Below are 17,165 nucleotides of genomic sequence, written 5' to 3' on the forward strand. Positions count from 1 at the left end.
AGCGAATTTTAACGCTTCGACTGACCATAAAGTGGCACGCAAAAAAATGTCTTACGCATATGTTATTTTATCTTCCATCACAATTAATTATATATTTATATGTTATTTTTTGCGTTAACAAATATAAGAATCCATACATTGGGGAGGGGGGGGGCTTTATAAAAAGGTGGAGCCCAAACGTGGAGTTAACATTTTTTGCAGTGTGCGCCCATGGTTGCATCACATGACCCGTTAATCCTCCATGTATTTCCGCGTTCACGGAGGCCGAGCTGTTATCAATGACTCCCCGTGGCTGTGCAGCGCCGGACCTTCTGCACCGGAGCCGATCTCCTCATCCCTCTCCTCCGGCTGCGGCTGTCGTCTCCGCTCCGAATGCATGAAGCTCTAACCACCTGAGGTCCTCTTCCTCCTCCTCCTCCGACGCCTCCTCCTCCGCCGCCTCCTCTTCCTCTTCCTCCTCCTCCGCTTGTTCTCCATCGATCTGCTGCCGTCCGAACACCGCGAACGAGCTGGGGGGGAATCCGGGCAAAGGGAGCCGCGGTGCCTCGCACTGCCCGACGGACGATCCGCCGCGACGCGCCACCAACATGCTCACCCGGGTCAAGTCTGCGGTGGCCGGCTTCATGGGCGGCATGATGCCCGGCGGCGGGGGCGGCGGCGGCTCCGGCGCAGCCGGCGGCGCCGGCTCAGAGCTGCCGCTGAAATTCCCCTACATGAGACCCGAGTTCCTGGGGTTGTCGCCGGATGAGATCGAGTGCTCCGCGGACCACGCAGCTCGGCCCATCCTCATCCTGAAGGAGACGCGCAGATTGCCGTGGGCCACCGGATACGCAGAGTGAGTAACCGCGCCGCGGGGCTGCCGTCAGGCCCCCCTCCCCCCACTCCACCCCCGGCCGATGGCCATTGACGTTGGGGGGGCATCTGTGTCGCGTCTTCCATCGCAACAGATGGAAAAAGCACCAACTGGATGCAGGACCCGCACCTGTTGTGTGACGCCGCATCCGGCTTTGTTGTGAAACGCACCCAAGCATCACTTCGCCCTCCCGAGCTTTGCATGTCATTTGAAATTGGCGAGCTTTAGAGACACGGAGAGCTCGAGCTGTGCACGTGCAAGGAGGATGATGCTACCAGCAGCATCTGGCTCTTATGTCCCAGCTGTGGAGGGTCAGAGATTGCCTGCCAGTAGGCTTTAGGTTTACTGGCGGTGAACCAGTTCAAAAAGATGCAGCTGCACATTTCGTAATTGGGCCTATAGTCTTATTGGACCCTTTTGGAACAATGGCGATATCAGTATGAGGGTGGAGACATTGTTGATATATGAGCTGATATCTGCTCTATATGTTTACCATAAGCTGGATGTTCATATGTACTTCCTGTTGACTTAATGATAAGCCCTGCGAATGGTACTGTGCGATTGGACGAACCCCGTAGCCTTGGCCGTCATAAAAGGCCCTTTATTTGGTCGGGACAAATGGGCAGCTATAAACGCAGGCTGGATGTGGTCATACGATGGAACCAAATGTCTGAAGCGCGTGTGCGCGGCGGGTTCAACAGAATTCTGTCTGCAGCCATCACAAAGGATGAGTCTCCTAGAGGACAATCTGCCTCTCCACCCTGATGCCAGCAATGGCTGTGGTTAATGTTTCACAGCGAGATACACAGAATCTTGAGTGTTTACCAAGGAACGAGGGAAAGCATCACAAAAGGAGTAGAAGATTAGAACAGAGTGTGACTCAGCGGTAATTATTCCTAGACGCATATCGATGAATTAACAACCGCTTTCCTTCGAGCGCTTCTTCCTTCTTTTTTCTTCCCATTCGGAATCTTGTAAGGTTTTGTCCCTCGGGGGGACATTTATTATTTGAAATGCCTCCTTTCTCCCACTGGATTGCAATAGAACGATACTAAACGTGATACATGCGAGCGGACGCCAGCGCCTCTTTGGGACCGGTGTCGGGAATGAGTTCATCTGTAATCAAAGCCTTGTGTGTGTCGTCATTACAGCAGGCGGTTTGGGCTCCTCGGCTTCCCGCTCGCTACGCGCCTTCTGCTCACAACCAAAACAGCGGAACTACTACGTTTTTGTATGTAAGGAAAACCCCCAAAGCAAAAGTGGTGTGTTTGACATTTTTTAGTGATGTTCCTCACAGTCACGAGACAAACCCATTCTTACATTCAAACGCTCCCACTTTGCTGTTGCATTGTCTTATCTCTAACATTCAGATGGGTGTTCCGTCCTCAACGAAAAACCCTCGAGGAAATGTACTAAAGTGAGACTTTGTTAAAGGCAGTTTTATGCATTTTACTCGCAGCTCTTTTGCTGTTCTTGTTCGCTTGATGTTCGGAGTTGAACGGAGGCAAAGCTTTGTGAACCATTGTGCTTCACCAAATAATTATCTCATCCTCGAGGCCATTTTCTGGCCCAGAATCGGTTGCAGCGGGTAGAGAAACAAAGGCGGCATTAGATGTCTGACAATGGAGGGAGAAATGGCATTTAGTTTCTAATGGGAGGAAAGCTAATTGTTCCGAATGAGACTTGATTGGCAGAGAAATGAAAACAAAAACATTCCACACACACTTACTATTAAATAGACTAACGCGGAACAATCACATTATTGATTGGACCCATTGCACACGTTCTACTCCTGAAGCATGATGACTGTGATTTAGACTTTTAGGGTTCAAAAATTCATATAAACATATTTTTTCAAGTGAAACCAGCAAGACATCACACGCGCGCACAAACACACACACACACACAAGTCATCCCATTACTGGGATTTGTGACGGCAGAACCAAATGAAGCAGACTTCCCGTCCATCGTGAGCTCCAAAGTGCTCGATGCATCAGTGTTTTATGACCGTCAGAACTCCGAGGCCTTTCGCTCGGGTGCAGAAATGAAATAGATTGTGTTTGAAGGCAGAGCTGCGTAATCGTGGCGAGGACCGGTCCTCTGGACGCTATAGCTCCTGTGCATACATGCCGACTGACACTGGATGACCAAAGCGCTGCCAGTTTCAGCCAAATACGCAGTTTGATGCACTAATCAGACGATGTTTCTGTACACATATTCACAAAAGGCTCCCTGGCTATTGAATATCCACTTGAACCAGATACAAAATACAAAAGCTTTTATTGATTTGGTATCCATTAAATCAACACATAATCTGCAGCGGAAAAGGCCTTGTCTCCCTTTGTCTCGCTTTCAAATTTAACAATACTTAATTTGCATGGATGGGTGTTCGCAAAGCCCGTGTGTAGACGACCATGAAACAATGTCAATAAAGAAAAATCCAATTCTAAAATACAGACTCACAGTAACGCATGCATGAAAGATCACGTTTTGCTAAATATATCTGCTTGTTTTGGCTGCTTCCCTGTGGGCCTGTCACTATCCTTCCCTTTCTCTCTGAGGTGAAAAAGCCTTTGAGGCGAAGAACCACACTTTGATGCCTCCTAGTAGCAGAGAAACATCCAAAGTCGGTGTCTATAAATAGACATGCCAATTTCTCAACGCGCACACACACACACACACACACACAACACCCTCCAGAGACGCCTGTCTCACTCGCCAGCCTCACTAGAGCTGACTCCACAATCCTTATTTCCTCACCATTCATTGGTAGCCATTTGCTTATTTAGCTTATTATTCATAAGTGCTGCAAATTAGGTGTTCATTCTAACACCTTAGATATGGAGATTGATTTACTCAGTTATTGTTGCAAGTTGTCTTATTTTTGAATGTCACTGCTATGTAAACAAGAGCAGTAAGTAATGGCAGGACCTCCACAGCCATGTTCGCAGTGAACAGCTAATAATCCAAATAATGAATCCGAGCCGATTCAGTTATATCGACAATCGGGGTCTCAGCTGTGTTCTCAGTCCTTTGTCTGCCGCTCATTTGTGACCACAACACAAACAAATATCAGACAATGAGCATCACTTCCATGCAAACCACACAGTTATTGCGTCGCCACGTGCTCAGACATTACTGAGGGTTTTGTCGCTGTGGTCTGGCTGGTTAATTGGGGTCCATGGAAAGATGAATAATACACACACACACAGACACAAAGCTTTGAAGCATGTTTAGTCACACACACACACAAACACACATAAACAAAGACCTGTAATTCTCCCAGAAGCAGCTGTCGTGATGCATCAGGACACGCTGCTGGTTGCACCACAAACAGGCTCTCCCGTTTGATCTCCATCAGGAACACGAGACGCACAAAGCCGGCGGGCTCACGCACAGAAACCGCAGGCCGCGGCCTCGGACTAATTGCTGTGATCCTCCAATGAGCCACAATAACCATGAAAGGCCCCCCAGTGCCGTTTCATCCGACAAAGAGCACCTGATGCCCCGCTTTCATTCGGGCCGCTTGTTTCCGGACCACAGCTGTCGGACCGGACGATTGCAGCCTGTGTGGCGCATCTGTTGTTTTGAAGCCAAAAAAAAATGGATCTGTTAAAAAAAATTATAAAAATGAAATTTTAGTTAATCTGTTGAAACCGTGTCTTTGTTTCAGGGTGATTAATGCTGGTAAGAGTGCGCTGAATGAGGACCAGGCGTGCTGCGAGGTGGTCGTAACGAGAAGGAGGCCGATGAGCTACTGCCCCCCCTCCACGCCCAGCAAGACCCCGACGACCATGAAGCGCAACTCCCTTCCCAACGGGGAGGGCCTGGGGCTCCGGGTGGAGCAAAGCAATCTGGGAGAGGTGAGCCAAGCCACAAATGCACTCAAAGTGTTGGCATATGGGCCATGGTTAGGCAGCATACTTTCATGGTACACTTAAAAACACAGATGACTTAAGGGGTGGTGGGGGGGCAGTGACCTAACTAACCACTAACCACTAGGAGGATTTCTTCCCCTCATGTGTGTAGTTGTGGCACAATGGAGCTGTACAAGACGTATGAATAAGTAAGCAAATAAACATTAAAAAAAGCAACTGCTTGGATTTGAAATCGTCAAGCGGAAGAAGGAAATGTAACTTTGTCTGGCAGATAAAGTCTATTCAAGGTCAGATAATACCAAGCAAGAGTGTGTGACGGTACAGTCACGACAGGGGCGCGAGGGGGGGGGGGGGGGGGGGGCTGTTTCAATTCCTGCCTGCAGGGAGAAATGAAGAGACGAGGACGTTTGACCTCTGCAGCTTGCAAACACTATTGGACAGGATGAGTCGCGCTGTTTGGAGATGACTCACACCTTACCACAAGTCACCTGGCAGTATTGGTCAACCAGCTGTTTAGTCCGTCCTTTCTCAAATGTCCGTTATATTCCTTTCTGATATTCCTGATATGTCATGCTGTATGCAAAATGTGTAGTATTCATCCATCAGCACATTATTTGTCAAGGACTCGACAGCTTGCATTTTTGAAGTGCTTTTAGCATCACCATGCCTCTTGTGCTGGTCCAGATTTTCCAGCGAGAACCCATCATCCAGGTGATCGATGGCCCCCGCCCCGTTTTCAAAACATAAAAAGTGGGCTCAACCAAACCACATTTGAGTTAATGCGTTCTGTGATGATTTCCTCAGCACACTGTATGTAAAGCAAATTTTGAATGCGTATTCAATTCAAACTGTTCATCTGCTCTGTTACCGTGTGCCGTTGCACCTTTGCCCTTGTCCCTGCAGGACAGCGAGGGACTGGTCTTCCACTACTGGGCCCTGTTCGACGGCCACGCCGGCTCCGGCGCGGCGGTCGTGGCCTCCCGCCTGCTTCAGCACCACATCGCCCGTCAGCTCCAGGCAGTCGTCGAGATCATACGAAACGCGGCCTCGCCGCCCCCGACCGTCTTGGGCGAGGAGGCCGACAGCAACCCCTACCTCCAGGGGAACCCCGCGGGCCCCCAGCGAGCCCTCACCCGGGCAGCTTCTCTGCGCGGGGCCGCGGGCGCGCCGACTTCCCCGTGCAACACCCCGCCTCCGGCGCGCTTCTTCACGGAGAAGAAGATCCAGCACGAGAGTCTGGTGATTGGAGCCATAGAGAACGCCTTCAAAGAGATGGTGGGCGTTGATTTATTATCATTTAGAACTGACGCCCTTCTCCCTGTTTTGTTGGACTGTGTTTTTTCCACACTAATGGAAATATTAGTGTGTGTATTTATTCGCGGTAGCAGCTGACATGTGCGTGCAGTGAATATTTGTTTGCATTAACACTAAGCAGATGTGGAAATGTAGCTACTGAAGGGAGCCAACACAAATGTCTCTGCTGTCATTGTATGACATATGTTGTTCACACACACGGATTTTCTGATCTGAGGCTTGAAAGGCGCGCACACACACACACACACACACACACACACACACACAATCCTTTTTGTAGTTTCTATATTTACAGTTTAATGTTCATTCAGGCCTCAGAGAGCTTGTCAAACGACAGCTCCGAGCTAAACGCACACGTACGCACTGCGGATTTCTGTGGTTCAAGCGCAGCATCTCACCAAATATGATGTTTTTGCTTTATTTTTTTTCACGTGGCATTTTTACCTGAAAATTCCTGCCGAAAAACTACTGAAGGAACAGCTACGTCTTAGAGGGCTTCTTTTATCCTTTCATTCACCGTTTCTTTAGAATTGCTTCGTGGCGAGAACACTAGATGGCATCGGGAAGCCGTCCACACGCTTCATATCCTGGTGAAAGGCTGCTTTCACCATCACGATGACAATCTCCCTTACATTTGATTTGACATCCTCGGGGGGGGGGGAGTCGTGGCTGCAGGGCTTCTGCTTAATTGAAATAAGAAGAAAAAAATGACAAATCCACAACATGAAAACACATGTGGCATTTGTGGCATTTGTGATCAGTATAAAGCCTCTTGGACCTTGATATGAGAGCGGGCGGTGTACAAACCCGCTCTCATATCACGGCCTACATTATTCATGTGCGAGCGCTTCTGTTCTCTTCTGTTTACTCTGCATGAGGCTGAGGCTGAAGCGATCGATAGTCTGCAGCGATGTCCATGCATCCGGGCTTTCTAAAAAAGTTTATCAAATTTGTATCTTGCTCCAGTGTCTGTTCCAGGTTTTTTCTCTCTCCATCTCCAGTCACATTTATGCATGTTAGGAAATAGACAAAGGCAGACAATCTGCATTTAAAGCTTCCCGCTGCTTGTGTGGGCTGCACACACACTGTGGAGTCTTTTTATTTTTAATGCGTGGGAGGTTCTTAAGGCTTGATTGACAACCGTCTCCCTTTTGCAGGATGCCCAGATCGAGAGGGAGAGGCAAGTCTTTCACATCACAGGAGGATGTACAGCGCTCACAGTGGTTTACCTGCTCGGAAAACTATACATCGGGAATGCAGGTGACAGCAGGTGTGTACGCTGATCTTCTGTCCATTGAAGAAAAACAACTTTGTGTCTCTCCCCGTAGAAATGAACATTCTATTCACTGCAAGGTTGCCTGTACATTACCTGTACTTCTTTTCCGTGTGAACAGGGCCATCGTCATTAGACACAATGAGATCATTCCCGTGTCGACAGAGTTCACACCAGAATCGGAACGCCAGCGACTCCAGTTCCTGGTGAGAAGTGTTCACGCGTCTGCTGTGCGCCACCTACGGTCGTCTTCCATCTGAAGTGTGAACGGAAAATATTGAGAATTGTTGCAATTGTTGCTTTAGAAGCGTGAATGCAAATCGTCATATGTATGAACCTGATGTTTGACTTCAAACCAACCACACCTGGTTGCATGACATTAATGTTCCTGCTTAGCTTCCAATTTGTAATTTATTTCCTCTAGTTTCATTTAGCCACTTGTTAGCCCCCTTTTTGAAAAACATACAAGCTTCAAAATTGTGGTGAGATATATATATATATATATATATATATATATATATATATATATATATATATATATATATATATATATATAAATATATCATGATTCATTTTATATCCTTGAACTAAACAAGACAGTCTATTGAGCTGTCTATTGAGCTGGTGTTAACCAACGACATTCAAAAAGTCATTCAAAGTGGAACCAGATGTTCCAAAATGTCTAATTCACGGAACTGCAGCGCTCCATTGTTAAACCCTGTTTTCACTTAACAAGCAACACTAATCAACAAGGGCAGCTGATGCTCATCCATTTCCTAGAGAGATGTGCACCGGGGAATATCCAACCAAACAGTTTGGTTGGGCCTAAAGGACCTGTTCATCATTTTGATTTCATGAATACATTTCAGTGATGACTTTTTGATACTCTCTTGTTCCCTCTTCATAAGGAAGCAATGGAAAGCTCACTAACAAACCATTACCGCCGGTTAAGATGCACAGATATTGACGTACAGTATTATACATGAAAGAGCGAAATGGTTCCTGACCATTAGAATAGCATGGCTGATATTATTATCAATCCGCATGAATGTCAAGTAAATTGTGAAATAATTGCAGTAGGTCTCAGGTGTCTCCATTAAGTAGTTTGTCCACCAGAGAGCAATGCTAGGTTTATTTATGAGAGAGTAAAACATCCCCCTCCAATAACCAAATGAAGAGGAGCCCAGTACATCATAAGAAACGTTCCACTCGCTAAATTCAAAAGACAAAAAGAAAGCTTGACTGACTTGAAGACCATCGCTTTGTCCTCCAGGGTTTCATGCAGCCTCACCTGTTGGGAAATGAGTTCACCCACCTGGAATTTCCTCGGCGGGTTCAGAGGAAGGAGGTGGGAAAGAGGATGCTCTACAGAGATTTCACCATGAACGGATGGTAAGTCACATATTCATCATCGGCCCCGGACTCGCTATGTTCACTGAGCAGACAAAGACATCTCCTGCTGCATTTACCTTTAACAATAATCAAGAAAAAAATCCATTAGCTGCTAAGCGCTGCGATCTCGACCTCAGCTTCCGGCTCTCCCTCTTACACCCATCTATGCATCCGGGGCCGAACAGACCGGCTAATGAGGGAGCAGTTAAACTGGATATGATATAGTGACACAGCAGTAATGGATGCCTCTGTACCTGCCACTGATGCACCGTCTGACTCGGGCTTCAGTGGAAGCAGGTAATGGGATGCGTGTTTTTACTGCTCACTGGCGCATTGAGCCACACACAGTACTGTGGGGGTTGTGTGACGTATATTTCACCACAAGTTCACCCGTCGGGAGCGGAATGTGGACCACTGTTAATGTTCCCCTTCGCATCCATGGAAGGAAGTAGTTTGGGAGAGTTATTTTTATCTTGTTTATATCTCGCACGGACCGGCTATTGTCACATACTGCAACTAAAACTGGGGGCCAAAAGTCCAGACTCAAAAGGGCCACAACATTTTCAAATCAGCAATGGTCAAAAATCAAGGCAGCTGGAGAATAATCTTTATTAATATTTTTTTCTAATTTTTGGCTACAACTTCTGAGATGCCCCTGAGCAAAGCCATGTCTTAAAATCTCCCGTTTTCTAAAAATATAAAAATGCAAAAACCCAAAGCAAAAATGCCAGACAGATGGTGGCAAATGGGGCGGGAAAAAGTACACATCTCGATTTTTTTTTTTTAAGATGGGCAGAGAGAGACGCAGACGTTAAGCCTTTTGAAGTGGTTGATATTCTCTGCTGAGCCGGTGACACCAAGTCTAATCCAGCTAGTTTAAGCACATGGACTTTCAGTCTGACGCGAAAGCTCCGGTTTGTGAGTTTTAATCATATTTAATATAAACGTAAAATCCATCCTCATGATGGGAAGTTTATTATTTGGAGCTTTAATGGTGAAGACGTCCCAGCACCGGTTTTGATTTGAAAGATGTAAGACATCTGAGCTACAAAGCAGAAGGCGCACTGCAGTCGGTTACGCGTGTGGACGGATAACGGTGCACCTGAGGGGGGGGGGGTGGTCGCTCCGCTATCCGGCCCTTTGGGTGTGAATGGGTCAGACAGGAAGAGAGAAAAGATTCATTCTCTCTGGTTCTGCTTTTCTATTCCATCCTCAAACACAGGGCGTACAAGACCATTGGGGATGAAGATCTCAAGTTCCCCCTAATATATGGGGAAGGAAAAAAGGTAAGTGTGTGTGTGTGTGTGTGTGTGTGTGTGTGTGTGTGTGTGTGTGTGTGTGTGTGTGTGTGTGTGTGCCTGTGCGTTCTGTACATCTCCTCTTGAATTCAGAACTCTAAAACTTTCAATCTAACACACACACACACACTGCATGCCTGCCATCTACGCAGAGACTGGGCGAACACTCGGTCTGTGACGTGTGAGCACCACACTGTGTGTGTGTGTGTGTGTGTGTGTGTGTGTACGTGTGTGTGTATCAATGTACAGCTTCACTAGAACAGAGAGGAGACAGTTCATCTGTTTCACTCCGGTAGCTAACACACACACACACACACACACACACAGACGTTCAGACAGACACACACCACTCTGGAGATGACAGTCGTCTCCCTGAGAGGCAAAGCTAATCCCCACTGGGACTGCAGGGGAGGAGAACGAAGGAGGAGGAGGAGGAGGCCCAAAGTGAACGCAATCCCTCGGACGAGTCGCACGAAGCGCTTCGAATGTTCATCGACGCCTGTAGATCCTTTACATGTTTTGATCTTTTTCTACAGGCGCGTGTCTTGGCCACCATCGGGGTGACTCGAGGGCTCGGTGACCATGACCTCAAAGTTCATGACTCCAACATCTACATCAAGCCGTTCCTGTCCTGTTGCCCCGAGGTAGGATCCAACTCGCTGACACACAATCAGTGATTTAAAAGGTCAACTGAGAAATAAATAGCTTTTTGTTGGACTCCCACGGCATCCACATCAGCTGCGTAGAATACTTACGGGAAACATGATGCAGTTGTGTCAAACCTTATTACAGCTAACTAACAAAAGAGCCACAGGCTCTAAACTCCAATTCGCATTATCGCTCGCTCAACAAAAGAACTCTACACACTCAGTTTGCCGCCTCGATCGCTAATTAGCTGCTCAGCGGCTGCAAATGTCACTACCTTCTAGTTCAATGGATGAACACATTTTTTTTCTTTACTACATAATTAATAGGAAATGCAGTGTTTCTCTCCTCGGTAACAAAATGTAAGGGAAGAGATGGGTTGTGTTTTTCTACGAAGCTTCCAACCAGCTATTACTCCAAATCCATCTGTGTGATTCATGCGTGGAGATATTTGATTTCTGGTTGTGTGTCAGTCACGATGCCAACGACCTACGGATTGTTGTAACAAGCCAAGAAAACACAAAATATGTGCCAACAAAGGCAGCGGGAACAACGCCTGAGCTTATAGATCATGGCAGCGTGTTAAAAGTACAAAAATTAAATTGCTTCCAGTCCTGCTTGGGCAGAACATGACCAACACCCTCCCTGTTGTTTTTGCTCGACATTTACAATCTCAACCCAATCGACTGCAGATGTGTCTTTCCTGCGTTCCTTGTGGGTTCTTTCCCGATCTGTTGTTTTGTCACGCGTGTCCTTCTGAGGGGACGAGGCAAACGGTTTTACGCTGCGGTTCGTTTTATGGATTTTGTATTTCTGCAACGTATCAAGGCGAAGTCAAACACATGGCTGGCAATGCTTCACATCTGCATTGCTGTCCCGCCTCCCAGGTTCTCAGTGCTCCATCTTTAATCCATTCATACCCGGGTTCATGTGAGGTTCACGTGGACGACTAAAGTCCTCCCAGCACTCTGTGTCTCTTTCATCCCTCCGCAGTCTTTTCAAGGACTTTCTCCACGATGCGATCGTTGAAGGAAAAGCGCCCTGAATTCATTAAATTGTAAAAAAAAAAAAAAAAGAAAACAGAAACGCCGTGCGTTGATTAGTGGGGGGATTGGGTCAGTATGGCCGGCACACGTGCGCTCATTTCGCTGCGTGTACTCGAGCTTGCAGGCCGCTAAAGGAATCTTTCACTTTGGTGTAACATTGTTCTGATTTCAGAGCTGACAGCAGCCATTAATGTCGTCACTGCTTTTGGATAAACACGTTTTGGCCCACAGGTGAAGGTGTACGACCTGATGGAGTACGAGCACGGGGCCGACGATGTTCTGGTGATGGGAACCGACGGCCTCTGGGACGTCCTCTCCAACCAGGAAGTCGCCGAAACCGTCACCTCGTTCCTGGCCAACTGTGACCCCGACGACCTGCGCAGGTCTGCAGCTCCTTCCTTTTACCTCTCTTGATTTCTTTATTTGTCCGTATTTATTTCTGTCGCAGTTATTATCGAAAGGAAACTACAACTGAGCCCCAAAAGCAGGGACGTAGAGTCCAAAAGCAGTTGGTCTGGCTGGCAGGGGAAGTAAAAACACAAGACTTAAAAAAGGAAATCAACTAGGAACCCAAATGAGCTCTGGAGGGGAGGAGGGGGGACACACTACATGTGGACATGCTGGATTCAGAAAGTCCTTTTTGCTTACTATTTGAATCCAGCCCCCGGGTTCACTGGCAGAAGACAGGCGCAGACTTTATTCAGCATGAGGCACGGATGAAACTAATCAGGGGAAAGAAACAAAACAGAACCTCAAGAAGGTCTTCTTCTAAGTAAATGATTCCTCGTCTTCAGCAGCGCTCGTACAGTAAAAACATGTAATGTGGGATCTGTGTGATCTCGGAGAACTCTCTCCCTATAAAACGTAATCTAACCAATATCGCTTCTTCATCAATGAGGATGAAGATAGCTGCCCTTTTTGTCTCAGAAGAGCCTGCGCCGGAGCGAGGCTCAAGTCGTGTTGCTTTGGTGATTTGGCCAAACTTGAAAAACCGAAAAAGCCTGACCATCCTCTCCGTGTGGTCTAATCCTGAAAAAAACAGGTACACCATGGCGGCACAAGAGCTGGTGATGCGAGCACGCGGCGTGCTCCGCGAGCGAGGCTGGAGGATCACCAACGAGCGCCTGGGCTCCGGAGACGACATTACCGCCTTCATCATCCCACTGATGTACGGCAACCGTCAGCCCTGAGGAGAGCGACCGGGTCGACGTGGGCCGAGAATCCCTGTTCTGAGTTTCCTGGTTGCCGCTTGCACACGTTGTCCCCTCAGAGTGACGTTCTCATGTCTGGATGTTTAGGTTTTTGTCCGCGTTTCGTATCTCTGCGGGAGTTCAGAGGTCGCTAGAGGGAGCTCCGCTTTGATTGGTCTATTTACGAAAGGTCAGAAAAGCGAGACAAATATTGTCTACAGGCGGTAATTCGATTTTTTTTCTTTTTTATTTGGGGCACAGATCTAAATTTGATGGAACAGCGACTGAACTTCTGCACGGATGTGAAAGCTGTGATAGATGGGTTCTTCCAAAACGAAGAAAAAAAAAAACCCTCTTCCCTCCCTCCCTTCCTCCCCCCTCTTCCTCCTCTCGCCGGGCTTTCTTCCTACCACTCCTTAAACTCCGCCGCTCTCCTCCTTTACTGTACGGTCGCCTCGGTTTTATAAATGAAAGTAGACCCTTTCGTCTCGCCACCACCGACTGAGGTGACTCGGCTCGGATGCGTGTTCAGTTCTGCCTCAGTGCGACTTCGCAGGAGTCACCGGCTCGGGAACTGCTTCCACATATTGCTTCTTAGATCACATGACGGATTGCAGATTTTTGGCTCGCTCCGATCCGAGCGGAACTGTTTTTTTTTTTTTTTGAGAGAGACTGTTTTTTTGGGGGCGAAGGGAACTTCATGAGCGACAAAAAGAGATGCGGACCGGAAGTTGTCACACCCAGGTGGGAGCTGTGGACCAATGACAGCGAAGACATGGTGTGATGTGGTTTTATGTATTATTTGTAAAATTGGCATCATTTAACGTGTGCACGCAAAAGGACGTTCAACGTCATGTTAAGTCATTTCATCGGATATGGAGTCGTGAGATAAATCATGAAAACATCCATGTTTCCCCACTTAGGGTTAAAACATATCATTTTTTTTGGATGAGATGTTTGATACCACTCTCATATATCATCAGGAAGATTGGCTCCTCTTAGCAAAGCAGGAGGAGCTAAAAGTAAAATAAAAGTAAATACTGTAAAAGGGATGAATCCACAAAACAAAACATTAAATGAGATGAATTTTACATCAAGTTGCTCGCACTTTACTGACCCACACCATTGACCAAGCATCCATTAGATGTGAAATATAAAGGGGCAATCAAATGAACTATCACAAAATACAATCAGTCAATCCAAACAAAAGCAAGGCATTTATTTTGTTTGCTTTGCATTAACGTGTCCTGCAGGCTTCGTTTGCTCCACATGCTTGATGCACATTCCATTTGTCTTTAGTGGGACGGGTTTTGCCGCAAGCAGCATCGGGTTTGGATGTAGTGATTTTGTCGGTGCATGCAGTGACCTATTGGGGCCCGGCCAATAGGGCGACGACTCAATGCTTTACACTGCGGTGTGTCTTTTATACGGACTGGATTTGTATTTGTAATGCATCAAAGCGCTAGTGATAATGGTAATTGTTTGTAGATGTGCATAGACCATGCATATGTTTCTACGGTTGTGGTTCCTTAAGAGTTGTTACAATCCTCAGCACAAGAGCTACGGGTATGATCCATTGCGAGGGACGGGAATGCTAAAATAACAACTGCCTGGCGGAGAACACAAGGAAGGACAAGCTATGAACTTCGGGATCAATTCTCATGTTGTTGGATTCCAGTCTGGAAAAACCGAAACAGCAAATAATGAAAAGCTTCCAAAAAACACAACGATAGTTTAGATTTTACCGTCTGCTCGACTGAAACCTTTGGGCTCCTTATTTAATACGAACGGCCATATGGGAGATTTCAAAATCCTGCAATGCCAGGATGAGGGACGCCATCGTTAAAAGGAGTAAGTTGACATTTTGGGACACACTTCCTGGCTTTATGGTGAAATGCATTTCCCAAAATGTCTCAACTTTTGTTTTACATCACATGATGTGTGTAGCAGGTGCTGTTCATCATCTTTGGACTTTTTAGCTGTTGACAATTACCGACACAGCAGCAGCAGCCATTTTCATTTGTTTGGAACTCGTGTGGGGAACCGTTCCTCCAGTAATATGTCATTATTTGCATCTGCAGTTTCATCATTTAAGCAATTTGAAGCTATTTTTTTTACTTTGTTTATTTGTAGACTCTGTCCTGCCACCACCGAAGCATTTTCTCAGCATGCGTCCCGGATGTGGACATTTTTTGAACTGTAAACCTATTTAGACATGTGTTGAATGTTTAATCCTCAAACCTGTCATCAAGCCTTGTTCTCTTAGATGAATGTCAAAGAATGAATACATGACCCCCCCCCCCCCCTTCCCTTGTCATCCTATTGTGCCACCCACCTGCTGCACATCAACTCAGGTTCAATTATCATGTGTGGGTCAAGTGGGCAAGCCGTTAAAAGGGATTTTCTAAAGGTTTGGGCATCCTCCAGGGCGGTTTAGTAGTTCCACTACATTTGTATATACATGAATGGACGTCCTTGACAGTTTACTTTGTCCCTTTGGCTCGACAGTCTCTTTCTGAACTGGCTGTGTTGTAAAGTAGTTACTGCCATTGTGGGGTTTTCTTACCTTTTTAGACTGAACGTTGGTAACGGGAACATGAGAAGAGGTGGGAGGGTTTTTTTTCTGTAGCAAAGAGGAAGTTTGATGCCCATTGGGGAACCATTAAGTGACCGTTGTGCTAGCCTCAACCTCCCCATATGTGAATGTGACATGTACATTTTGTAAAACAAGACAATAACTTATGAAGTCCAAAAGAAATATTTTTAATGTTTCTTTGTGCAAAAAATAAGCAATGTTTACCTTGTGATTCTTTTACAGGAATGAAAAAAAAATAAAATAAATGTTACAGATAAATGTAAAACCAAGTGTAGCTTGCCTCATTAAAGAGAGAAGAATTTGATATCAGGTAACCTTGATATGCAATCACTCCTGTTGCTTTGCATCACAGAGGTGGAGACGTGCAGAAGAGCAAATCGATATTACTGTAGTTTTTCTTCCCTGGTTTGTCATTGTGGGAAAGCAAAAGAAAAAAAACGGTCAGGCCTCTTGTTGGACTGAGTGCACAGAGGGATTCATGAGTGGAGCTAAACGGCGAAACTGAAGGACAAAACAATACTGTCGCAATTCTTAATAATGAGGTTGACCCGGCTAAAAGCCTTGATTCCAAATCGCAATGCATAGTCATTAATCACAAAAGACACGAGACATGAGAAACGGGTGAATGCTCCCATTGTGTGAGTGGGATTTGTATAAACTGCTACAAATTATATTAGGTTGGTTTTTAACTTTAAGCCCACTTTAAGTTTGGAAACTCCCTCGGGGACCTTTCATAGGAGATTGGTGAGATGAAATCAATTTTTTAACTAGAATTTATTATTATACAATAGTAATACAACACTATAAATTATTTCATTTCGGAGCAGGAGCCAAAGCTGTTGGGCTGAATTGCAGAATTTGCAATTGAAAAGTTAATTCTCTAAATTCCAAAGGACGAAACAATTTTTTTTTAAATAATTTCCTGTTGACTCTTCCTGACTCGTTGGGAACTACATCGAACAAAACTAGTCGAAGAGAAGAAACACAAGGGCGGGAGAAATATTTAGGAACTCCCACCCGTTCAACTTGCAGCACATTTGTTTTCCCCCCATCTGATCATTTACACGCAACAGCTTCACGGGAGACTCGAGGCCACATTATTCTGTTCCACAAACCGCACAGTGAGCCCGGTCATCCGCGTCGACTCCTCCGTCGTAAAGTCGCCAGCGCCGGAAAAAGGCAGTAGATTGCGCAGTCATCTCCAAAACGGGGCAATATGACAACCCGACCAACAGCACAAACTACTACCTCAACCGGCGCGTTGGCCATTTCGGTGCTCTCAGGCGTGTGACCCCCCCCCCATCCATATCCTCCTTCCTTTTGTGCTCTTCGCTCCATCGGAATCCCCGTTCAGTCTGGGTAGCTGTGCGTAAAAGCGCACGGGGAGGTGGGGGCAAAAACGTGCCCGCAATAAAGCGAGACAAAAAAAACCCACCCAGAGAAAGAAAGGAGGAAAAGAAAAGACGGGAGAGGAAAGGGAGGGAAAAGCAGCGCCTCTACCTTTCGCACATTCGCCTGCGCTCTCCTCAGATGACCTCGGTGGAAATGGCATATACGGAAGCGGTGGCTCTCCGTGGATTTCTTGACCCGCATTAGTTTGTCAAATTGCAAGGAGAAAAACAAAAGATCGCGGTGTGTAGATAATAGCATTAACATGTAAAAAAAAATGCAGTATTTGTC

At 46.4% G+C, this 17,165-nt stretch overlaps 1 protein-coding gene across 1 annotated transcript; it reads left to right on the forward strand.

Moving 5' to 3' along the window:
* Positions 1-212: 212 nt before the first annotated feature.
* LOC120817801 (protein phosphatase 1H) lies at positions 213-15,750 on the forward strand. The gene is made up of 10 exons (XM_040174350.2): positions 213-835; positions 4,527-4,716; positions 5,635-6,006; positions 7,203-7,315; positions 7,440-7,524; positions 8,592-8,710; positions 9,933-9,996; positions 10,545-10,652; positions 11,931-12,082; positions 12,742-15,750. The coding sequence occupies exons 1-10, from the start codon at positions 588-590 to the stop codon at positions 12,887-12,889; spliced, it is 1,599 nt and encodes a 532-aa protein (XP_040030284.2). The 5' UTR covers positions 213-587; the 3' UTR covers positions 12,890-15,750.
* The last annotated feature ends 1,415 nt before the right edge of the window (positions 15,751-17,165 follow it).

The sequence above is a fragment of the Gasterosteus aculeatus genome, chromosome 4 (genome assembly GCF_964276395.1).
Source record: "Gasterosteus aculeatus chromosome 4, fGasAcu3.hap1.1, whole genome shotgun sequence".
Classification (NCBI taxonomy): domain Eukaryota; kingdom Metazoa; phylum Chordata; class Actinopteri; order Perciformes; family Gasterosteidae; genus Gasterosteus; species Gasterosteus aculeatus.

Coding starts and splice junctions, on each gene's coding strand:
- LOC120817801 (XM_040174350.2), top strand. CDS start 588: ATGCTCACCCGGGTCAAGTCTGCGGTGGCCGGCTTCATGGGCGGCATG. Junction 10,653..11,930: donor TCCTGTCCTGTTGCCCCGAG/GTAGGATCCAAC, acceptor TTTGGCCCACAG/GTGAAGGTGTACGACCTGAT. Junction 12,083..12,741: donor GACCCCGACGACCTGCGCAG/GTCTGCAGCTCC, acceptor TGAAAAAAACAG/GTACACCATGGCGGCACAAG.